Source organism: Mesoplodon densirostris, chromosome 4, assembly GCF_025265405.1.
Source record: "Mesoplodon densirostris isolate mMesDen1 chromosome 4, mMesDen1 primary haplotype, whole genome shotgun sequence".
NCBI classification, from domain to species: domain Eukaryota; kingdom Metazoa; phylum Chordata; class Mammalia; order Artiodactyla; family Ziphiidae; genus Mesoplodon; species Mesoplodon densirostris.
The window spans coordinates 150585308-150609740 of NC_082664.1; the positions used below are offsets into that span (position 1 = coordinate 150585308).

At 45.6% G+C, this 24433-nt stretch overlaps 2 protein-coding genes across 2 annotated transcripts in view; both read left to right on the forward strand.

Annotated features, from left to right (window-relative positions):
* Positions 1-6940, forward strand: part of TMC3 (transmembrane channel like 3) — a 46260-nt gene extending 39320 nt beyond the window's left edge. Inside the window, exons 20-22 of the mRNA XM_060095359.1 lie at positions 290-332; positions 2222-2471; positions 6124-6940. Coding sequence (XP_059951342.1) covers positions 290-332; positions 2222-2471; positions 6124-6940 — 1110 coding nt within the window. The remainder of the gene's footprint in view (positions 1-289; positions 333-2221; positions 2472-6123) is intronic.
* An 8373-nt stretch (positions 6941-15313) lies between these two features.
* Positions 15314-22334, forward strand: STARD5 (StAR related lipid transfer domain containing 5). Its single transcript, XM_060095360.1, has 6 exons — positions 15314-15433; positions 16114-16163; positions 16517-16649; positions 19738-19855; positions 20708-20801; positions 22187-22334. Exons 1-6 carry the CDS (start codon positions 15335-15337, stop codon positions 22332-22334), a joined length of 642 nt encoding a protein of 213 aa, XP_059951343.1. The 5' UTR covers positions 15314-15334.
* The last annotated feature ends 2099 nt before the right edge of the window (positions 22335-24433 follow it).

Consider the following 24433-nt stretch of genomic DNA (forward strand, 5'->3'; position numbering starts at 1 on the left):
ATTAGAAATGTTTTCTTTATTTTTTGTTTGTTTTTTATGTATTATTTGTGTGTGTTTGTTTGTTTTTGTGCATTATTTTATAATAGTATTATAAACCTATTCCAATACAGTACTGTATAGCCCATTGAGTTAGTTGGGGACCTAGGCTAACTTTGTTGGACTTACGAACAAATTGGACTTATGAACGCGCTCTCGGAATGGAATCCATTCACATGTGGGGACTTAACTGTATTTGTTACTCCTTCCTGCTAAATCCGAAACAAACATATGGTTATCATTTATATTTTAGGCAAGATCTGAAGATAAGAAGAAGGTTGCCCAAATGGTAGAAGGTAAGTACAAACAAAAATCCCCAATGTCTCAGTTGGTGAGCATTTTAAAAAACAGCAGTTCAAGGTTCATCACGAATAAACATTCCTACTCAACTGTGGTTTTCACAATTAACTAGACACAATAAAAATCTAGGGCTATAAATGTTGGTTTATATCTATAATTTTTACATCAGCCCCAGACCTGTGAAAAACCCCAAAACACATCTGAAATCACAAGGAAACATTGAAGTAGGAGAGAAAAAGAAGCACAAAAATCTGAAGAAAACCCATAAGAACATCTTGGCCTTATTCACTTTTGTGTACTTCCTCTCAGTGGCCCGTTTTTTCCTTGCAAGCCCCCCTCCCCAGTTCTCTGCCCCTTAGGTCATGTCCTCTCTGTCCCTGCCTGCAGAGCAATGCCAGGTGGGCAGGTCCAGCCATGAAAACAGATTCCCTAGTATGAAATCCAAACCCAATGGGCACACTTCTTCCCATCTTCCCCAGCAGCACCTGGACACACTTGTTCCCATCTGGGCTCATCGAGGGAAAAGGAAAGAGCCTCCCTGTAGAAAGAATGATAATACGGGCTTCCCTGGTGGCGCAGTGGTTGAGAGTCCGCCTGCCGATGCAGGGGACACGGGTTCGTGGCCCGGTCCGGGAGGCTCCCACATGCCGCGGAGCGGCTGGGCCCGTGAGCCATGGCCGCTGAGCCTGCGTGTCCGGAACCTGTGCTCCGCAACGGGAGAGGCCACAACAGTGAGAGGCCTGCGTACCGCAAAAAAAAAAAAAAGAAAGAATGATAATACAAGGAGCACAAGTCTGGTGTGGGCTGAAGGGAGGGGAAAGTGAGCAGGTGCAGCTCAAAGGAAACATGCCTGCCACTTGGAGCCACTAATAAGATCAGTGGGCAACGGCAAAATGGCATACGTAGTCCATATTCTTCCTCAGAAAATAAACAAAAATGAGACCCAGAAAGGCTTTTTGGCCAACTCCTTTGTCTGCTTCAATGCAGAGCTAATTGGGAGGGATGTGTTTCCTTCCAAGAAAATACCTGAATAAGAGTCATGAGGCCTAAGGGTTGTGTTTGCTCCATCCACTTCCTCAGAGAGCAAGCCTACAGATAAAAACTGCTATGGAAATTGACATGTACACACTGCTATATTTAAAATAGATAACCAACAAAGCCCTACTGTATAGCACAGGGAACTCTGCTCAATGTTCTGTAACGACCTAAATGGGAAAAGAATTTGAAAAAGAATAGATACATGTACATGTGTAACTGAATCACTGTGCTGTATACCTGAAAGTAACACAGCACTGTTAATCAACTATATTCCAATATCAAATAAAAAAAATTTTTTAAAACTGCTATGGAAAGAGACTGCAGCTTATGTTATAAAATTCCGCTGTAATTATCAAGTATTATTTGCCAATGAAGCATAATTAAGTTTAGTTCAGGTTGCCTTCAGAAACTAGGGACTTTCTCAGGATAACAATATTGTCATCTAATGTTTTTCAAGCCCAAGACCACACTTTTTTCCAGAATGCTCTGTGAACTGTTTCCAAAGAATCATAATTATCATCTAAGCTTCATCGTATCAATTGTATAGATAAAGAACCAGAGCCCCAAAGCTGATGAATAACCCACTTTGCTAATGGGGGCATCAGATGGTGCATGTCTCAAGCCTCAGGGTTCATTTGATTCCTCCTACACTCCCTTCCAGCTCCAACTCTCAGTGAAAAAATGATTTGAATTATGAAATGTTTGTCATCCATGGGGTCAGGAGTATCTGCAAGTGCACACAACTGTTGGTAGACCCACCTGTTGGAAGTCAGGACACTTGCAGCGAAACCAACCTGAGTGTGTCCCCCCTCAGCTTGTCTTCCCCTCACCCTCTCTCTTCCTGCAGCCCGCATCCAAACCCAAGACGAAAGCACCAAGAGGTTTCCAAAGGACAGCGATTTCGGCAGCCAGCTGTCCTCGGCTCACTCGGTGACACCTCAAAACAATGGCAATGTGGTCAGTTTCGACTCATCAAGTAGCAAGAGTAGCAGGGTGGAGACCATCACACGGCCCACGCCCCCGAGTCCCCAGCCAGGACCTGGCAGTCCCAGCTTGCCTCTTCCTGGCATCTCCAGGTCCGGGCACAACTCTACCAGGTGAGTTAACTGCAGCTTGGCAGGAAATCTGCCTCCTGGGTAATACTTACCAGTGATGGCCCAGAGCCATAAAGAGCAGGATAAAAAGCCATTAGGGATGCTGCAATATTAGGGACAGCAACGGATAAGGAAGGATTAGGTGATGAAGAGAAGCAGGAGATCAGAGCATTATTTTCCCATCGAGAAGAACACAGGTCTTTCAGAGCAGAGGAGACTGTCCCAGTCATCCAGACCTGATGGAGCGTTTTAGAAGGACAAAAATTCGTTCTTATTTTTGTTGTGTTTATTTCCAAATATAAAATAAAGTTATAGTTCAGTTTTTGTGCATCAAAAACAAAACAAAACAAAAAAACCATTAGGGCTTCAAAGGCCCTAACAGGTTTAGGAAGTAAGAGCCATTAAATTCCATTTCTGCCTGAAGGCCACAAGGCCATTTCTGACTGTTGACAGCTGCTATTGAGAAGAAATGAGGGGACAAAGTTTGTCAAACAGGACAAATTCTTCCTCATTGGCCTTCTGCCATATAACCTATAAGCAAACCTTCCTGCCAACCTAAGGTATTTATTTCTATAGCCTAAGAAAAGAAAATGCCTTAAAAAATTTTTTTCCATTGGGGACCTGGTTTAATGAATAGAGGGATTAATTTTAATTAGAATATTAGTTGTTTGCTTGTCAATGGCAATAACACTGTAACTCAAAAAATTCCAAATTAGCATAATCCAAACACGTTTGTATTGTAAAGAATTCTCTAGTGTCTAATTCAACAAACTTTTATTGAGAACCAACTCTATCGTACTCTCTGTGATGGATAATACAGATTAATCAGAAACATCTCTGCCTCCAAGAGTTGAAAGTATAGTGAGAGAAGGATGTAGTTAAATATTAGATAATATGATCAATGCTATGCTTCTGTGATAAACAGTATGTTTTCAGAGGACAAGGGGGATTGAGATAAAGTCTACATGGAGAATGGATAAATATTCCATAGGAGAAATTATATTGGACTTGGACCTTAAAAACTAAGTAAGACCTCACCAAATGGAGAAGAATCAAGAATGTACCATAGTGTTGAGTGATAAACTGGTATTAATGAAAAGCCATTTTTTTAAATTAAGACTTAAAAAAACCCAATTCTTATATTTCTGGGATAAGCGACACTTGGTCACAGTGTACGATTCTTTTTATTTATTAAGAAAGAAACTGGAATATGTTCCAGAGCGTTCTTGGTTGGTTATAGACAGTATTGCCTAAGCCATATACCAGTTTTATTTTTAAAAGTTTTCAGTTCTTAGTCAATTAAATCCCTGTATTAAAAGGAGACAATGAGGGCTTCCCTGGTGGTGCAGTGGTTGAGAGTCCGCCTGCCGATGCAGCGGACGTGGGTTCGTGCCCCGGTCCGGGAGGCTCCCACATGTCACGGAGCGGCTGGGCCTGTGAGCCATGGCCACTGAGCCTGCGCGTCCGAAGCCTGTGTTCCGCAACGGGAGAGGCCACAACAGTGAGCAGCCCGCGTACTGCAAAAAAATAAAAACAAAAAATAAGGAGACAATGACATGTGTCATAAACAAAAACAAAAAGTGGTTACTCTGTGAGATAATGAGTGTGTTAATTAGCTTGACTGTGGTAATCATTTCACAATGGATACATATATTAAATCAAGCTGTACACGTTAAACATACGCAATTTTTATTTGTCAGTTATACTTCAATAAAGATGGAGAGGAAAAGGTCAATTACTATTCCACTGTCTAGATACGCTATGACTTATTTAACCAATCTCTACTTAATATTTTTTGGGGGGGGGATATAGAAAGAATGTTACAAAGAAAACACAAAAAATTTAAAAATAAAAACCAAAAAGAAAAAAAAAGAATGTACCATAGTGGAGAATAAGCATGAACAAAGGTATGATGTTATGAAGAAGTGAGGCATCTTTGGGAAATGACTGAAGCAAAGGGAGCCTGGAGGGAAGCCAGAGATGATGCTGGAAAGAAGTGTAATACAGACCACTAAGACCTTTGAGCCACTTTGGAGTTGGGACTTTATCTCTCTTTTTTTTTATTGAAATATAGTTGATTTACACAGCAGTGTTAGTTTCAAGTGTACAGCACAGTGATTCAGTTATATAAACATGTATATATGTTCTTTTGAATATTCTTTTCCATTATAGGTTATTACAAGATACTGAATATATCAATAGTTCCCTGTACTATACAGTAGGACGCTGTTGTTTAAATTTTTTTTTATCTTTTATTTTTTCACTCCAGACTGGCTATATTATCGGCAAGATCTTTTATATTTTAGTTCCAGGCTGGCCAAGTTATGGGCAAGATCATTTCTGCATTTGTATGGGTCAATTATTTCAGTTGTACCTACACATAAGAAAGCAGTAGAACCCTGCATTCTTTTCAGGGAGGTAGGACATCTAGAAGGATGCACTGACCCTAACTTACATGGAGAATTATATCTGACCTGAATGTAACACAGTGAAAGCAATATAGATAATATATAGGAGAGTTGTTTGGCAGGGGTAAGGGGTGAGGTTGTTTTGTTTGTAAAAACAATGACTAAGTGAACAAAGAATTCAAAATCTTGCTATATTAGGAGTTGTCTTCATGTATCTATTGGGCTTTGGTACAGAGGAGAGATTCCAATAGTCCTGGATAGGAGTCGACTGAAAAAAAATGCACAACCTAAAATTTGAGAATTATGTTTTATTTGGCGGACTTACTGAGGACTATGGCCTGGGACACGGCCTCTCAGATGGCTCTGAAGGACCGTTCCAAAGAAAGAGCTAGGAGATACAGCAGTTTTTGCTGAAAAAAACCCACGTGGTTGGACATCAAAGCCTTACTGCTAATCACAAAAAGACAGACATTTCAAGTTAATGATTTTAGTGCTTTTCTATCTTCTAGGGGAATATGCAAGAGTCTGAGCTCATTGAAGTTATTCCTTTGATACACATCTTAACTATCTAGGGCCAGTATCTTGTTTTTCTCCATCCCAAACTCCCCGTAGGGTACACCGTCAGGGCAGCTGCAGTGACCGATGGCTTTACATCCTTTGTTTTCTGAAATGACAGGTGACATTCTTTGTCCACATAGGCTATGGGGAGGAAGTGTCCAAGAACCTGGACAGCTGCATGGCAGAGACAGTGAGGGGCAGTGTTCCCAGCATGTGCTCCACAGTTCTTAGGCCCACTATGTGCTCCTGGACAAAAGGAGGTCTCCGTGATGAAATACACCAGCACAACACTCTTTGCCCTCCATGGAGATTCACGGTGCACATCATTACGATAAGGGTTCTGAGAATTCCAGCAGTAAAGAAATCTATTTAGCCCAGTTCCCCGAAGCCTCCTGTGCATGCAATCCACTGGACACCCATTAGGAATTTTTTTTTTTTTTTTGATCCTCGCTGCACGGCATGTGGGATCTTAGTTCCCCAAGCAGGGATCAAACCCGTGCCCTCTGCAATGGAAGCACAGAGTCCTAACCACTGGACCACTGGGAAATTCCCCACTGGACACCCATTAACATTTCAGAACAAGTTTCGGTGGAAATGCAGAGAACTGCTGTTCTGGCTCGCAGTGCTGGGACAGCATAGGGGTCTGTGAGCACCAAGGCTGCAGGAGTTTAACCACCTCTGTCTTTCAGGTATCCACGTGGCCTGTGTGCAAGCACAAGTGATCTTTACAGGAAGAGATCCTGCACACCTGGAATGTTTACAAAGCACATCGAAGACGTTCACTCAGAGCCTCTTTTCCGAAAAGACCTTCAGCAAATTGACCATGGATCAAGGGTCTCAGCCTTGGTGCCACGGGGTCGTAGGTCCCGTGCCCCCAGATACTATATGGTTAATGAACGTGACCTTCACCAAAAAAACCATTCAACCTTCTGGCCAGAAAGACGTTTCAAGGTAGACATCTTTGGGGACGCTGTGGAGATGTACCCCAGGAACATGCAACCATGTATTCCCTGGGCCTCTCCACAGCTCAGTGAAGAAGAGGAGGAAATGCAGAGAAAAATGAGCAGACAGACTTTCTACCCACGCTCCCTGACCGACCTCCACGGGGTTCCTCATTTTTATGTTGGCAAAAGTTTAGAAAGTCAGGCCCTGACTCCTGAGCTCCAGAGACGGACACATTACAAATCTTGGAATGATGGTGTTGAGGGTCAGCTTGACCGGCTGACGTATGTGCATAAAAAGCCACGCTACCGGAATTTCCAACACCCTCAGCACCCTCTGAAGCCCAGAGTTAAGGCCAAGTTCGAGCCATCCGTCACAGAATCTGATTCCATGTCGGCAGCATCCAGCAGTGACCAGCAGAACAGCAGCACCGACCAGTGTCTCCAGGTCACCCGCAGCCAGCCCAAGTTTCCGAGGTCTGCGGGCCAGTTTGGCAGGAGGAAGGCCATATCTAGGCAGGAGCTGACCACAGATCTGAATGACCTGATTTGTTCAAATGTCTAGGACCTTCTTCCGGTGTCCCATTCATAGAGATCAGAGGCCTATTGGAATGCCGTGTAGCGTGACAAGTGTATGGTCCCTCCCCTGCTGGGAAGAGAGACAAACACACCCAGTAGGTGAGATCAGTGGGACATATCCAGGCACATGGCCTGCTGGCTGTGGCCCTGAGACCCACAGGGCTATGACTCCCTAATCTATAGCCACCATACACAAGTGTGGGGGTCTGTTTCCAGGGGGTCTCTTTGGGTCCAGCTACTGTAGGCCATCATTTCAAGAAACCTCAGTCCTTGACCTCCATTCAGGGTGACCCCAAATCATAGGCAAGCCAGACAGCTGATCCAATTACAGAAGACTCACCCCACGTCTCTGCCCTTGTCCTGAATCTTAGGAGGGGCCTGTTCGTATTGTAATGTTCTCTTTCAGCATACAAAACTCAGTCCTCCCTGATAAGCACCCCAAAATGAGGTGGCTGCCCTTAAAGATTTCACAGTGCTTAATTACGTTGTATCAACAATCAGTTTAGTAACAACCAGAGTAACTAAAATTTACTGAGCGCTTACCATACTGTTTACCCAACTATCTAGCTGTATTCATTAGTCAGGATACTTGGGTTGGAGGTAACAAAATCCTCAGGGTTTACTGGTTCCTTTAACTGGGAGGGTTGAGCATCAATCTGGCTTCAGGCTCAGTTGGACCCGGGTGTCAAACATCTTCAGGATTCTCTCTTTCACCTCTCAACTCTATGTCTGTTTGTTGACTTTGTTTTCTCCTACTGCTGACAGGCTTCCTCCATGTGGTGGGTGGAGGAGGAATGCACAGCCACAGAAAATTCCAGGTTGATGACACCCAGTCAGTGAGCCCCAGGGAAGGAACAGAGCTGTCCCTCCCCACTTGATGTTCTCTTCACCTTTATGGTCAATGCCTCTTTCACTGGCATATGCGGGGGTTTGGCAGCCATGAGTGTTCAGCCTTCGTGATTAACCAGACGTGCACCCCTATTCCTATTTCCATGGTAACTTTTCGCTTTAAATTGTGTCTTTTAAGTTTTCTGTCTCTTCCAACAGATGGTGAGTGCCTTTGGGAGACGAATGGTGTTTATTCATTTCTGCAGCCCCGGTACCTGACATATAACAGATATTGTACTTGCTTTCACTTGCTGCATAACAAACTTAGTGGCTTAAAACAACACTCATTTATCATCTCAGTTTCCATGGCTTAGCTGGGTACTCTGCTCAGCGTCTCAATCAAAGTGTCGGCCAGAGCTGACATCTCATCTGAGGCTAGGGTGTCACCTTCCAAGCTCATGTGCCTATTGGCAGAATTCATTTCCTTGAGGTTGTAAGACTGAGGCCCTCTGCTCCCAGAGGCTGCCCACATTTCCCTCCCACATGGCCCTCTCCATAACGTGGCTCCTTGCATTTTCAAGGCCAGCAAGAGAGGGGTTCCTGAGCTTTGAATCTCTTTCTCCCGGCAAGATATGGACTCTGTTTTAAAGGACTCACCTGACTAGGTCAGGCCCACCCAGAATAATCTCCTTTTGATTAATTCAGAGTTAATTGGTCAGAGACCTTGATTACATCTTCTAAATAACTTCACCTTTACCATATAACAGAACCTAATCATGGGAGTGAAATCTTATCAGATTCACAAGTTCAAAAACACTCAACAGGAGATTTTATAGGAAATGTACACCCAGAGCAGGAATCCTGGGGGCCACCTCAGAATGCTGCCTATCCTAGGTACTTAATAAACATTTGTTGCATGTGAATGGATGGATGAATAAATAAATGGACCGTACTAATGAGTGAATCATGAATGACATGGTAACAGGATTATCTTCCAAGATCTACTGCTAATTCTAACCCCAAGGAAAAATCCAGTATAAGTAATGCCATTTAAAAGTAGACGCAGATGAACACTCCTCCCCAAATTCATAAAAAAGTGTGCAGTATTTTCCAGTTGCTTGACAGTGCTTAATTACTTCATGTCATGACCTCCTGACCATGACAGATCCAGGAGGTTGTGGCTTGTTCAAGATGAAATGCTCTACATGCCATGGGAACATCCTATTGTGATACAGGTGCCCACAGAGTTCCACGATGAGGGTACGCTCTTCTACATGCTTAGTCTGGGGCTGTAGCCAAGAGCTCCCTGGGACATTGAAACATATTTTGGAAAAGGCTGGCCCTGCCTCCAGGCACCCGCAGGAGTACTTGTGTCTGTGTGAGAGCAGAGAGGATTCCATTAGGATTAGGGGACCAGCAGGCACCGCAGCATTCCTAAGAAAACACGAGTTTTGCCAATACTTCTCCAGAGCTGCAGATACGTTCATCACCTTTCAGTGAGCAACATAGCTCACATGCACTCCAGCACTTAATATTTGGCTACGTCTTTTTTTTTTTTGTCTGAATTTTCTTTTATTGAAGTATTACAGAAAAGTATACAGATCATAACAGTATGGGATTGTACTGTTCTTGAAACATTTCTGTAGGGTTGAAAATATATTTATAATTTAAAAAAAATTTTATTGGAGTATAGTTGCTTTACAATGTTGTGTTAGTTTCTGCTGCACAACAAAGTGATGGGCTATGTCTTTAATTTAGAGAAATTTAAAAGATGCAGAAGAGCACAGAGACTAGAGTGAAAAGCACCCATACTGCCACTGTCAACAGCTATTGAAATTTTATTTCCATCTAGTCATTTTGTTATTATTATTAAAGAAAATAGGACAGATGTCATCAGAAGCTACTCTAATCCCCACACTTAGTTTCATTCCCCCCAGGCTGCCAAGGCACGAGAGACATGATACGGCGTGTGTCCATTCAGCCAACTGTTTATAGCTATACATGTGTGTGTGCATGTGTGTAAATATGTATGTATACACATCCATAAACAATATGTAAGTATGTCTTAAGTAAATGCTATTATACTGCACATATTGTACATATTTATGTTTCGGAGGTCTGTTGAAGAAATATGCAGATCAAGCTCACTTGTTATATCTGCTATGTAGTATTTCACCATTTGAATAAACTACACGATATTTATCCATTTCTTACTGATGGACGTTGAAGTCATTTCCACTTCTTTGCAGCTAAAAGTAATGTTGCACTAAACATCTTTTATACAGCTCTATGGCACATGTGCTCGTGTTGACTTAGAAGTGGATACTGGTACTTTTATTTTTTTCATTTTTAAATTTTTATTGAAATATAGTAGATTTACAATGTTGTGTTAGTTTCAGGTGTACAGCTATGTGATTCAGTTATACACACACACACATACATGTATATTCTTTTTTAGATTCTTTTCCATTATAGGTTATTACAAGCTATTGAATATAGTTCCCTGTGCTATACAGTAGGTCCTTTTTGATTATCTATTTTATACATAGTACTCTGTATATTTTAATCCCAAACTCCTAATTTATCCCTCTACCCGCTTCCCTTTATAGTAACCATAAGTTTCTTTTCTACGTCTGTGAGTCTATTTCTATTTTGTAAATAAGTTCCTTTGTATGATTTTTTTAGATTCCACATACAAGCGATATCATATGATGTTTTTCTTTCTCTGTCTGCCTCTCTGTCTGCCTCTGTCTACAAATGAACTTATCTACAAGACAGAAATCGAGTTACAAATGTAGAAAATAAGCTTATGGTTACCAGGGGGTAAGGGGGGAGGGATAAATTAGGAATTTGGGATTAACAGATACACTACTATACATAAAATAGATAAACAACAAGGACCTACTGTATAGCACAGGGAACTCTACTCAATAGCTTGTAATAACCTATAATGGAAAATATTCTGAATCACTGTGCTGTATACCTGAAACTAACACAACATTGTAAATTAACTATACTACAATTTAAAAAAACCCAAAACTTCTCAGAAAAAAGCAGTCTAGTAAATATCTTAGCAACTTGAGGATGATTCCCTCTGTCGCTCCTGTTTCTGAATTCGTGAATGCCAGGAAACTCAGAAAAAAGTTTTCTACACGCTTCTAGAAGACTAACTCCCCTAGTCTGCGGTAGTAGTCCTGTTTTCCTGCCACTCTGTGTGTGTTTTTGTGTTTTCCTCCTTTTTAGAGTTTGTAGGTTACTGTGTATGTGTTTTAATCTTTACCCATTTCATGGTAACCAGTGCATATCCTTATAGGAAGTAGGAATCAGTAAAGCATGAGTATAAAATGTGACCTTCAGAAACAGAAACGGGGCGTGGTGTTTGCCATAGTTCTGCCACTTACTAGCTGTGTGGCCTTGGACACCCCATGTGATCCTCAGTTTCTTAACCTATAAAGTGGGAATAGATGTCTCTACCTGTGAGGGTTAAATGGCACAATACAGGTAAAGTGCTTCGGACAGTGGCTTGCCAGTGAATACATAAATATATGTATGCTTACAGACTCGATTCACCTAGCAGCTGCCTGAGCTAACTAAGTAAACACACATACAATTCTTCATCAGTGACTAGGTAGAAAGCAAATACTCCATTCAAGAGCTTTTAGGATTGGAGCACTTTGACACTTGGGCCCATCCCCTTGATGGTCTGGCGGTGGTTTGGGTTAGAAGTCTCTGGGCCCCCTGCCACATGTACACCTATTTAAAATTCATCTAGGACTTCAGTGAGGTCTGCTTTGGGCAACTGGCTGACTTGGAGGCCCGAGGACATCATGGGTGGGATCTGATCAGTGGAATCTACAGACTTCAGTTATTCCTTCTACCCTGTCAGCTCTGAAGTGCAGACTCAAGGAGATTGCTAAATAAAGAGCCCAATGCAGGCTGGGCTGAGCAGCTCTGTGGGCAGCTCCCCGGCTCTAGCCAGAGGCGAAACAGACCAGAGGCCTGCTTACAGCTGTCCCAACTTCACCCATCTCCTGCTGCCAGTGTGTACAGGCCTCAGGGTTAAACAGTTTGCTTCTCCAAATATTTCATGTATACCCAGGACTGGCATTTTCTGGCAGCAAAGATTAAAGTCTCTTATAATGCTAGAAAAAATTTAAAACCCATGCTCCATTTTGTAAGTATAAAAATCTCTTAAGCGTTCGATGTCTAACAAAAGTCGCTTTCTACAGCAAGACTTACTTTCCCGCAGCTTTGTTTTCATAGTGTTTTATCCCCAAACAAAATTATAATAGGCTCCAGACTGAGAGGGTCCAGAGCTGCAGCTTTCTAGAAATATTCTACATTGAATTTTTTAATGATGCTTTTTATTTTTTAAATTATTTTTAAAATTAATTAATCTATTTATATTTTTAATTTTTGGCCACGTTGGGTCTTCGTTGCTGCATGTGGGCTATCTCTAGTTGCAGCAAGTGGGGGCCACTCTTCCTTGAGGTGCGCGGGCTTCTCATTGTGGTGGCTTCTCTTGTTGCGGAGCACTGGCCCTAGGCGCGTGGGCTTCAGTAGTCGTGGCACATGGGCTCAGCAGTTGTGGCTCGTGGGCTCTAGAGCGCAGGCTCAGTAGTTGCGGCACACGGGCTTAGTTGCTGCGTGGCATGTGGGATCTTCCTGGACCAGGGCTCGAACCCGTGTCCCCTGCATTGGCAGGTGGATTCTTAACCACCGTGCCACCAGGGAAGTCCCAATAACACTTTTTAAATTTAAGCAAACCTACATGTTAGTAATTAATATATTAAGCAGTATATGATGATATAAAATGAAAAAGAAGTGTCCTGTGGCATTACCCCCTCCTGTTAACAGTTTATTCTATACCTTTCTAGAAGTGAATATTCCAAACTATAGTACATATATAAACATACATAACATATATGTAAACATAAAAATATAATCATATATAAGCACATCTCTAGTTATTTCTCTTTCTCACTCAAGATATATATACATGATATATGATATCTATCATACTATGATATTATATATAAATATTTACTTACTGTATGCCAAGCACCCTTCTCATTGCTATTCATTTATTAAGTCCTTTAACCCACATGTCAACCCTATGAGTTAGTACTACTATTTTTCTCATTTTCCAAATGAGGATGCAAAGGTCTGGAATGGTCAGTGATTCACCAAGGTCACAGCTAGTAAATGGTGACACTGGGATTTGAACCAGGGCACTCAGACTTGAGCCCTGACTCTTATTCTTATCTACAGTACTGCTGTCCTTCAATTTACATTTTTTAAATATATATAGTGGATATTTTCCCCGTTAGTACACATATAAACATTTTATTTGGTGGCGGTAAGAATTTAAATAATTTTAAGTTATTTTAAAGTTAAGTTTGAAAATACCATTTGTTTCCTTCATAGAGAGTGAATTGCTCTTGATTAAAACAGTCCACTCATATCCGCTCATACTTCTAGTTCCCTAGGCTGGCTCTATTGAGCATTTCCTGTCTGTGCCAGCCCCACCTTTTTTCATCTGGACCACACTATATTAATGGCTACATAATAATCTAATAAATGGATATCCTGTAACTTTGTTTAATCTATTGACAAACACTAGGTTGTTTCCAGTTGCAAGATCAATCTTATACATCTGTGTGCAGGAGTTGCTGGGTCAAAACAAAAAGTAAATTAAAATTTTAATACATGTTATTTTGCTCCCAGAAGGTTACATAAATTTACACTCTCACCCACAGAGTGCAAAAACAACTGTATAAAGTTGTATAAAAACAACCGTTTCTCCATACACTCATCAACATGGAATTAACTGCTGTCGGATTTGTCAGCCTCTTGTTTGTCCTTTGTTTGTCCTCTGAGGGACAAACCTCTTCAGATCTGTCCCTCAGATAGGTGTAAAAAGTGTCCCCTTGTTTTAAGTTGTAATTCCCTAACTATGAGGGTGGTTCCGCATCTTCTCGTATCCTTGTTAGCCATGCTAATTTATTTTTCTGCAAAGTGTCTGTTCATATCTGATGCGTTCCTTTTGTCTGTTGGGTTATTTGAAAATGACTTAGTGATTTGTAAGAGCACTTGGTACATTAAGAAAACTTCCTTTTAGTTAAAATACGCTCTAATTTTTCCCTCAGACTATGATCTGACTTTTTATGAGATTTTGATGTGCTTAACTTTTTAACCATGGTTAACTTATTGGTCCTTTTTTTTTTTTTAATGGCTCCAAGGTACATTCACATGCATTTCTTCACTTGCCTATCACAGTGGCATGGGGAGACATTCATTATGGTCCCATTTCACTTACAAGCAAACAGGCTAAGTGACTTGCTCAAAAGCACACAGCAAAGTGTGGGTGAAACCAGGTCTAGAACTTGGACTCCCTAATTCCCCATCTGGCTTCTTAACACCTGGCGGCCCATCACATCTTCCAAAAAGGGGTTTCAAGTAGTCGTTTTCTTTACACCATTTTTTTTCAAACATTTAAATGAAATAATAAGCACACACAACAGAAAATACAAACTGATCTCAGTGTTGGCCTTTTCAAATATTTAGTTGGTTATAGCGCTGAAGAGGAGGATAGGATAGGAGGCTGGAGGGATGTGACCCCCCCCACACTCACCCTCCAAGGTAGATGCCACACAGAGGCACAGAACCCTGCGACCTCTTATCTGGAGCCCAGCTCTCTCCCAGATGCCAGCGTATCCCACTGTCTCCCGGACATCACATAGAGGTCTTTCAGGCACCTTCAACTGAACATGCCCAGAACTGAACGCACCATGTTCCCCCTCCAGCCTGTCTTGTCCCCGGCTCAGCTAAGCCACCCGTGGCTCAAGCCAGAAGGTGGGAGTCACGATGCTTCCTGCTCCTCCGGCCTCCACCATCTGTCACAGAGATCTATCTCTACGTTCTACCTTCTAAGCACTTTACGAGGGGTCCTCTTCTCTCCACCCCCACTACCCAGCCCTGCTCCAGGCCACCCCCATCTCTCCCACTATCGCTGCAGCTTCCTAACGGGCCTCCCAGTCTCTACGCTCATTCCCTCTTGCACCCCTGCAACGGCCGCCCTAGAAAGGTATTTCGGATGGAAATTTCTCCATCGTCCCGCCTGGCTGAAAGCCTCTGTGCATTCAAGACAGAAGTCCACACTCCTTACACAAGTCTACGACGTTGCCCACGACCTGGCCCAGCCCACTTGGCTCTCCACCACTGGCCGTCTCAAGTTCCGGAGTCCCAGAGCCCCTCCCTGAGCTGGGACAGGCGAAAAGCAGGTCCTGCAGGACCCTGCGGGGCGCGCCTTGGACCCGTCAGGGCAGAGGGCGTCCTGCAGTGACCGGCCGGTGATCTCCGGCCCTGCCAATCTCAGAGAGGGGCAGGGTCTGTCTGATGGTCTAGGCCAATCCCAGAGCGGGGGCGGGGCTGGGGGCGGGACTCTGGGCTCCTCTGCTGGCCCGGGCTTTCCGGCCTCCCATACCTAAGTGCCCGGCCGCCACCGTACACCGCACCTGCTCCACAGCAACCTCGCGCAGCTCTCGGCGCAATGGATCCGGCGTTGGCCGCGCAGATAAGCGAGGCGGTGGTGAAGAAGATGCTCCAGTACCGGCGAGACGAGTCAGGATGGAAGATTTGCCGGGAAGGCGTGAGTGAGGAGCTGGGCAGGAAGGGGTCGAGGGGCCTTTGCTCCCTGGGGCCGGGGTTCCAGAAGCCCCCAGGCTGCTCTCTCCTGGAGGTTTTCTGCGTTCCATCCTCCGGAACTAGACTGAGGAGGAGATTGCACTGGGCGTTGTTTCCTTAAAAAAATATCGGGCCTGTTTTGCACACAATGACCGCCCCCGGGAGATAAGTATCCGTTCCTTTCTTTGAAAGACTTGGCCAAGGTCACCTGGCTGGTAAATGGTTAGGATGGAACCGGAAGCACCAGGCTCCAAAGCCTTTACTCCTTTCCTCAGAGCAGGAGCCCCTCTCTGCCTTCCCAGGAGGGTGGCAGAGGGATGGTGCTGCTCACTGGACACTTAGGATTTTTAACAAACAGACCTAAATTGTCCGAGGAAACAAGATGCATGGTGGGTTTTAAGGTGGTTTGAAAACTCCCCAGCGCTCTTCAAGTCAGCCATATAAGATCCCTTTGTCCATCACATCCTCCTGGGGGCAGCTTTGTCCTGGACCAGTCCCCACTCTGCTACGTGTCAGTTGGGTACCTTGGAGATTTGCACCTCTTGGGACTCTCGACTTTTCTTCCATAAAACAGGGGATTGGGCCTGGTGATCTCCCAAGGGCCCTTCTAGCTCTAAAATTTTGCATTTCTGTGCCTTTTGACAGAACGGAGTTTCAGTTTCCTGGAGGCCGTCTGTGGAGTTTCCAGGGAACCTGTAAGTGCACCCCTTGTTCAAAGCTTATCAAAGGTGCCACACCTTTTCTGCTGTTTCTGTGGGTTTGCTTCCTAAGAGACTCCAGTCAACCCTAGCACCTGGAATCAACTTGCCAGTTATCTTCCAGAAAAGTTTCCGTGTTTAACTACATCATTTCCTCAAACTATATTCTTATGAAAGCTTGACGTCCGTCCATTTCTGCAGGCCTGAGGGGAGGTGGGCTGGTAAATGTCAGCCCCTTCTCTGCAAGGCTGTCTTAAAGAACAGTGACAGATGTGACTTCTAGTCCTTATATATAATCCCAGGATAAACAAGTTTGATGCCTTGGGGTCACATTCCTCTTTGTGCTCCAGGTACCGAGGAGAAGGCATTGTGAATGGGACACCAGAGCAGGTGTGGGACTGTGTGAAGCCACTTGCTGGGACCCTACGAGATAAGTGGGATGAGAATGTGAACAGTTTTGAAATTATCGAAAGCATCACTGATGTAAGTCTTTCTAAGCACTGTTATCGCTAGACAGTAACCTGACTCTGTTCCCTCTTCGGGGGGCCAGTGACACCTTTAGGCGAGAGGAGTACACCGTGAGCCCCTGATGCCCAGCACACAGGTTGCCCACTGTTTGACACTCAAACCCAGCCTCGGCCCAGGTACAGGTAGGTAACAATGAGACCCAGAGAGGTAGAGCTGCCCTAAACAGAGCTCAGAGAACATAGCAGTGGATGGTGAAAGCAGGAGTGCAGAGTGAACATGAGCTCTGAGGATGCTGAAGCAGTGCCAGGATTGGACACATCAGCTCTAGTTTGAAATATTGCCCGTTACTGGGACCATGGTAATGAATTGAGTCCTGGCCAAAGAGTCAGGATTCTCTGCCAGCTGTAACGCAGTGCCAGGCGGCAGATGCTGGATGACAGTTGCTCCACTGGTAAAATGTGTGCTATCTACTCCGGTGCTGCCCTGGAGAACTTTCTGCTGTGATGGAAATATTCTACCACGGCGCTGTTCAATACGGTAGCCACTAGCCCCGTGTGGCCACAGAGCATTTGAAAGGTGTCTAGTTTGAAGAAATAAATTGTTAATTTTATTTAATTTTCATGACTCGATGTACATTTAAATAGCCACATGGAACTAGTGGCTACCATATTGGACAGCAAAGATCTAGTTTGTCCTGCCCTGGGATCCTCTGTAGTATTATGTATCCACCTCCTTTTGATTATAGAAGTTAAGGAGAAAAAAACAAAACAAAACATAGCCAAAACAAATGAAAAAGTTGCCCTGGGGAAATGTTGCCAGCTTTTTTTGATTTGAATGGTGCCTTGATTTTGACATCTGTGGACATGGTACCCTCTTGGGTGTTTCTGTAGATGGTGCTGTGAAACCTCAAGCCATAGTTCTTTACTGGTCAATCCGTAGGACCCAAGTGTTCTTAACCTTGACCAAGAATTCACATTTCAGTTCATTATCACAAATTATGTCAGTGTTTCCTGAAGGGTGGGGCACATAATGTTGGGGCACTAGGTGATACAGTGTATTAGGTCTTTAACAGTCAAAGCTGAAATTGAATCACACATAGCGAGGTCACCCCATTTCACATCTTCTTCAGTCTCTCTGATAACTTGAAGGGAAAAGTCTGGGATAGGTGCTAATGTGCCTTTGACACCTGTTTAACACTTGCGAATCTCCATTATAATAAACAGACAGCTGGCCTCAGGCTCAGATTTAGAACCCAAAAATCCCTTGTGTGTGTATATATATATATTTACAGTTGTCTTTTATTTATGCCAAGTGGTACCTTTTTTTCATTTCCAGTAGTTAAATAGCTTCCTTTTTAAAATAAGTTTAAGTTTTAAAAAGTGAGCACATTTAGGTAAAAATATTAAGTGAATAACAGGATAGGTGCTACCAGAGATAGGAAAAAATTGTGAAGATAGTATACAAATAATTATACACAAATGCTTGAAGTTGAGGAAACATGGGTTAATGCCCTTTGAAACATAATGGAAATGTAATAACAGAATGACAGCATGATTTTGACAAATCTCAAATATCCTAATTCTAAGATTGATAGATAGTAGATGGATGGATGGATGGATGAGATACAGAGCCATGCCACAAGTTTGTGGCAGTTATAACACGTGCTGCTGCTTTCAGCATTTCTTACCAATATGTCCTCTTCATCTTGTTCTCCAGACACTCTCTTTCAGGACTGATGGATTTTGTAGCAATAATCAGGAGTGGAAGCTGTATAGTTTTTTTTTTTTTTTTAAATCTCATCACTTCTGCCATTCCTACTACAAACTACTAGAATTCAGAAAAGGCAAAATAACCTTGTTTCTAGCAACAAGCTTTGGCCTTTAAAAAGAATATATGCTTTAAGAGAGGGGAAAACATGGAAATTCTAACTCCAGTGTGCAGTGCCTTGGTTAAATATTGAAATCACCATCCCTCAGTGTCCCTTTGGCCCCCTGGGGGATTTTACACCCTAGGACAGTGTATGATTGGAAGATTCCAGATGGGTAGGGTATGTGGCACCTTTTTCAAGTGGGAAAGGGAAACCTGCATGAAGGTGCAGGCTGTTCTCAGGCAGGTCATTCTAGGAAGGACACATGGAGGATGAGCCATCTGGCAACTGATTCCCAATGCTCCCAGAGCCCACTGGAAAGTTCTCAAGTGCCCCCAGGGATTGCACGCCCACCTGGAAGACTTATACCCAGGGTCAGAGTTTTCTCAGCAACACACGGTGCCCCTAGTCTTAATAGCCAAAGAGGCAAGAGACCTTCTCGCCTGCTCCCCAGAGGTCTCCCCAGGACTGTCCCATCCTCGGGCCTGACCTGTACCTTGTGACCTTGAAAGGACTGGGGTCCTGCTGGAGGAGGGGAATCATGGGATAAAGCATGGGGTGGGTTTGAAGGGCCCTTGGCTTGTAAAGTGGGAGAATGGACTTGGTGGGATATTCTGAGATGGAGTGCAGTTCAAGGGGTGCTCCCTCCCAGGGCTGGGGCTGGGAGAAACCAGAAAGCTGCCCAGGACACACATTTAAGGAGGCACTGCTCTCAGGGTTAGGCAAGTACCAGGTCGGCCTTAGGAAGGAATGGCCTTTCTTGCCTCACCCTACTCCTGGCCCTATTCAAGCCTCATCTCCACCCTGAGCTTTGTGGTGAACTCCTTCACCTCTCCAAGCCTCAGTTTCCTCACCTGTCAAATGGGTTCATGAAACCTATTCCTCAGTTGCAAAGGACCACTGAGAGCTTTGCCCAGCCAGGCTCTTACTACTTGCTCAATTAATGGCAACTCTCATGATCTTTTGAGACATAAGCTCAGAGTCGTCCTGATCAGCCATGGGCAGCCCGTGTCACAACCCTGGATTCTACGAGCTGGGTGTGTTGCCGTGACCCTTGGCACGTCCAGGAAAGTTCATTCTAGACCCTCCAGGTCACAGCGCCACCCTGCTGTCAGTGCTATTCCCATTTTCCAGACCCTGGGGTATTGGGACAGGGTGGTTGGGTCCGAGTCGAGTTGGGGCGGGGAGCACGTGCGCGGCCATCAGACGCAGCTGGATCCCCCTTTGCTCTGACAGACACAGTGCGTCAGCAGAACCACCACCCCTTCGGCCGTCATGAAGCTCATCTCTCCCAGAGACTTTGTGGACCTGGTGCTGGTCAAGACGTATGAGGATGGGACCATCAGTTCCAATGGTGAGTGACGGCAGGGCTGCTGCAAAGCCTTCGTGGGATGCTGGGTTCTGTCTCCTCCACACCCGCCCAGCTCTTCAAGGAAAGCCGACCAGCTGGAAATCCCTGGAGCACTCACAGCCTGGGTCCCTTTTTCTGTGCCAGCCTCCCCTTGTCAGGTTTGGGGAGATTCTGTGCCAGGGAGGTCTGAGGTAGGAGAGTCCACACACTAGTAATTTTAGTTATAAATCGCAGATTTCGTCAGCACCCCGTTTTCATCCCTGCTGAGGCACATAGTTTGTACGCTAGATATGCAGGGTACGGTTTGGCTCCAGGGAACCCCAGGGTGCAGTGATTCCCTGCACCCACGGAGCACCTTCCCGAGAGGGCTGTGGGGCTGTCCGCTCCCCTCCTTCCCACGAGGAACAGAGTTCCTGCCTCTGCACTTTTGATGGTGCCTCCCGCTGAAAGCCACAGCACCTGCCACTCTTCTGAATCTTCCACACGGGGGTTGATTGTGTGTCCATCCACACCTCTCTCGGCTGCGATTTGAGAGCGGTCCCTTCGTTCTCCTGCCCCCAAGCCTCATAGTCTGAAATGTTCTTTTCTCTAATATTCCAGCAGGCTTGGGGAAGCTGTGGACATGAGTGTGTGCGTGTGTGTGCGTGCACGAGTATGTGTGAACGTGTGTGTGAGTGTGAGGGACAGGGGGGTGGCAGTAGGAAGAGCTCAGGGCCAAGTGGCAGGGTCGTCCTCTGACGCCTGGGCTCCAGGTGACTGGTCTGTACCACCGTGAGTGCCCGGTAAGGCCCTTCAGCGGCAGTGGCCCAACTGCCCGAAGTTGTAGCTCACTGACCGTCTTTCTCTGTCTTCCAGCCACCAGCGTGGAGCATCTGTTATGTCCCCCAAAGCCAGGTTATGTGAGAGGATTTAACCATCCCTGTGGTTGCTTCTGTGGACCTCTGCCAGGGTAAGGATAACCTCTTAGATTGAATGATGTGCCCAGACCTAACTGGGGCTTCACTGAGGACATTCTACTCAAAGGCAGCATTAATGATGATTCGCAGTAATAAAAATGCCTCGCCACTCTGTAGGCCTTGATGTTACAGAACGCTATACATACACATTGGTGACGTAACACGCCAAAGTTCTAGGCACATGGGAAAGAATTGTGGGGAAGTGTCATTATTTCTCCCGTGCGTGCCCCTCACTGGATCTGACTCTCGCTGGTGGACTTCACTGCCCTTGTGCCCCTGAGCATGAGGCCACTACGTCTGCAGCCCAGGGAGGTCCGCTGAGTTGCTAGGTTGGTGACCGGACCCTGCCTCTCGACTTCAGCACAGGTCTGTGCCATGTTCCATGTTGTGGCCTCCCTCAGGGCTTCTGCCACCCCCCAGCCGAAGCCCCTTCACATGTGCGCAAGTTATGTGTCATGTCTCTAAGTCAGCGCTTCTCACATTTTTGGTCTGAGACTCCATTATGCTCTTAAATATTATTCTGGGCATCAAAGGGCTTTTGTTCATGTGGATTATATCCGTCAGTATTTACTATATTTCAATTTAAAACTGGGATATTTGAAAAACATTTATTTTAAAATAATGGTAATACGTGTATTATATGTTCACATAAATATTTTTGTGAAGTGACCATATTTTTCAAAAGAGGAAAAATAGTGAAGAGTGGCCCTGTTTGACATTTTGGGAAATCTCTTTAATGTCAGGTTTAACAGAAGCTCATATCTGCTTCTGCATTCAGTCTGTTGTGATATCACACCTCATGTAGCCTCTGGAAACCTCCTCCGGAAGCTGTTGACAGCTCCATTCAAATAAAATGCTCAGTGGTCTCCACGAAGCCCATGCCTTCATGGTCCTGGCCAAGAGAAAATTTGTGAGAGTGAAGTATACGCTGAGAGAATGGGAGTGAAAAAGGCAAAGCACATCTTCGTGCTGTGATGAAAATAGCTCTGACCTTGCAGACCCCTTGAAAGGGTGTCAGGAGCCCCCAGGAGCTGCCAGACCATTTGGAGAACCGCTGCCCTACATGGACAGAGGACAGCATTGTGTCTGTTCTTCCCAGGACCCGGTACAGGAGTGAGTTCTCTGAAAGCCTTTGCCGAGTGAATCGGGCACAGGGAACGAATGACCTTCCTGGGCTGGAACTGGGGGGTCGTCCTCACTCAATGGCCTGGCGGGGCCATGGAAGCATCCACGAGAGGACCTGCTTCCATCCTGAAAAGAAGCAGGTCCAGAGGGACGCCCTGGGCAGTGAACCCAGTGAAACCCCTGGGTCTGGACCATTCCCCTGGGCGGGCTTCTCTGCTCCAGACACATAACAGCCCTGGCCTTGCTTTCACAGGGAGCCCGACAAGACCAGCCTGATCACGTTCTTCCAGACCGACCTCAGCGGTTACCTTCCGCAGGGCGTGGTGGACTCCTTCTTTCCCCGCAGCATGGCCGGGTTTTACGCCAACCTCCAGAAAGCAGTGAAGAAATTCTATGGCTGACGTCCTGGCTGGCGGGCCGAGAACTGCCATGACTCCTGCGGAGCTGCCATTGTTGGGACGCAGCTGGAGAGTCTGGGAGAACACGGGCTCCTTTGGAACCGCTCTACCTTTGGGAGCCACCAGTGACCAGTTCATCTCCAGGGACATCAGCCAGAGGTGGCTCCGGCCCCTCCTGCACCTCCTTCCACTTGGGCGGGGCTGCTGTTTCCCAAGCACCCCTCCTCCATCAGGGTGCCCCCCAAGCCCCCCGACCACTGGACAGGGACTCTGCATGGGCACCGTGCAATGCTCGTGGGTCCAAAGCCTTTCTCTGCTGATCACTCTCAGAGACCATGTCTCCCCGTTTGTTGAGAAGAATCACCATCAATCCCGAAAGCCTGGCTCAGCCCCTTGGTAGCATTCGAGTTCTCAGTCCTGTGCCACAGATCCCCGGATGTGTGTTTCTGATACCGTGCCAGACTTTCCCCCTTAAATGACGTCAGCTTGGCAAAATGATGCTTAAAAAATGAGATAAGCATTCAGGAAAAAACACTTTCAATACTCCTTTTGTTGTCTCTTCTATTCAAATCATTTTTCTTTCTTTTTCCCCCGGCATGAGTTAACTTTCAGGCGCCCCAGGGAAACCAGGCCCTTTGAATCTGCCCAGGCAGCGCTCTGGAATTGATTCTGGGCTCAGGGCACCTACAAGGGGAACTTGGAGGAGAACCTCCTCTCCCCTGGGCATTTGCCAGTTCTTGTGTCTGTTATAGAAGATGGAACAGGAGTCCTCTGGCCTCCAGGACCTGGTGAGCCCGTACTGCTGTCAGCGGGAAGGACAGAAGAGCAGATGCCCCACCCCCAGCAGTGCTGGCTAAAATCCCCCCCAGGCCCTGCTGCAAGATGAAACGACCCGGAACAGGCTATGCCCAGCCCGGTGCATCATCGGAACCAGGGAGCACGGCCTTGCCAGTTGGAAGGGGCGTCAGCAGCCACACGACTCCCTTTCCTTCTCTCCAGTCAGGGCCACACAGTCCTGTGTGGAATTCTCCAACATTCCCTCACAGGCTCCTCCGTGGGCCCACCAACTTGATGGTGAGGGAGGCCCTACGTGTGTTTGACCAGAGTGCACTCGTACTGCAGTTTCTCAGGTTACTAGCACCCTGTGCAGAAAACTTCCAGAGTCCTCAGCCTTTGCGCCTCCAGATGGAAAACATTCCCCTTGTATCAGAGTATCTTGCTTCCCCACCTTTGAGTCCTGGGGTGCCTGTCTTCTGAATGTGCTGAGGTCTGAGCAAGTTTTAAAACGTGAAAGCTCAGTGTCCGGGGGTTAGAAAGCCTTCTTTCTGGGCTCTAATGCGGCTGCAGATCCCACAATCATGCCATGAAGATCATCCAGCTAACTCCCTCTTCTCATTAAGACATCTTCACAGGACTCTTGTATGTACTTAGATTTCATTCATTCATTCGCCAAGTACTTAATGGGTCCTTAACCCTGTGCCAGACGTTGTTCTGTATCAACTCATCACAGTTTCATCTCCCAAACCCAGCCAATTCTGGGCACGCCAGCCCAGGAGACCCAGGAAGGTGGTGGTCTTACGAAGATGGAGCCACCTGTGCTGCCCCCTCTGGCCAGGAGGGGAGGTCAGCCTCCCAAGAACACGTCTCACTGGGCCCACTGCATGGACTGCACCTGCACTGCTGCTACGTGCATCTGCTGGCAGTGGGTTAAACTGGATTGAGCACTGGACTAACAGTCAGAAAACGTGCAAGTGGTCTCATCCCTGCCAGTTAGAAATGATGCCCTCGGACACTCACTTAACACTCCTGTGCTTTGGCTTCCTCTCTTTAAGGAAAATCTGGGGGCATGAATACCAGTCCTGGGGTAGCCTGCTTAACAGTCCATGCAAATGAGCTGATGATGGTGAATCAGTGAGATGCTGTACAAAGCCAGGAACGAGGGCTGCCTGGGAGAGACTCTTGGATGGACTCATTTCCCTGGAGAGTTAAAGTAGATCCGGGATTGTTGTTTGTGTGTTTGCGGTGTTGGGGATGACTGGAATCATTGTTTGCAAAGGCACTGTTTTCTCTGCCTGTTGTCAGCTCTGAGGAAGGTGGCCAAG

Bases quoted from the DNA above. Each gene is read 5' to 3' on its own strand.
- STARD5 (XM_060095360.1), top strand. From the start codon at position 15,335: ATGGATCCGGCGTTGGCCGCGCAGATAAGCGAGGCGGTGGTGAAGAAG. The intron at 16,650-19,737 runs GTAAGTCTTTCT...TTGCTCTGACAG, and splicing joins TTATCGAAAGCATCACTGAT to ACACAGTGCGTCAGCAGAAC. The intron at 20,802-22,186 runs GTAAGGATAACC...TTGCTTTCACAG, and splicing joins TTCTGTGGACCTCTGCCAGG to GGAGCCCGACAAGACCAGCC.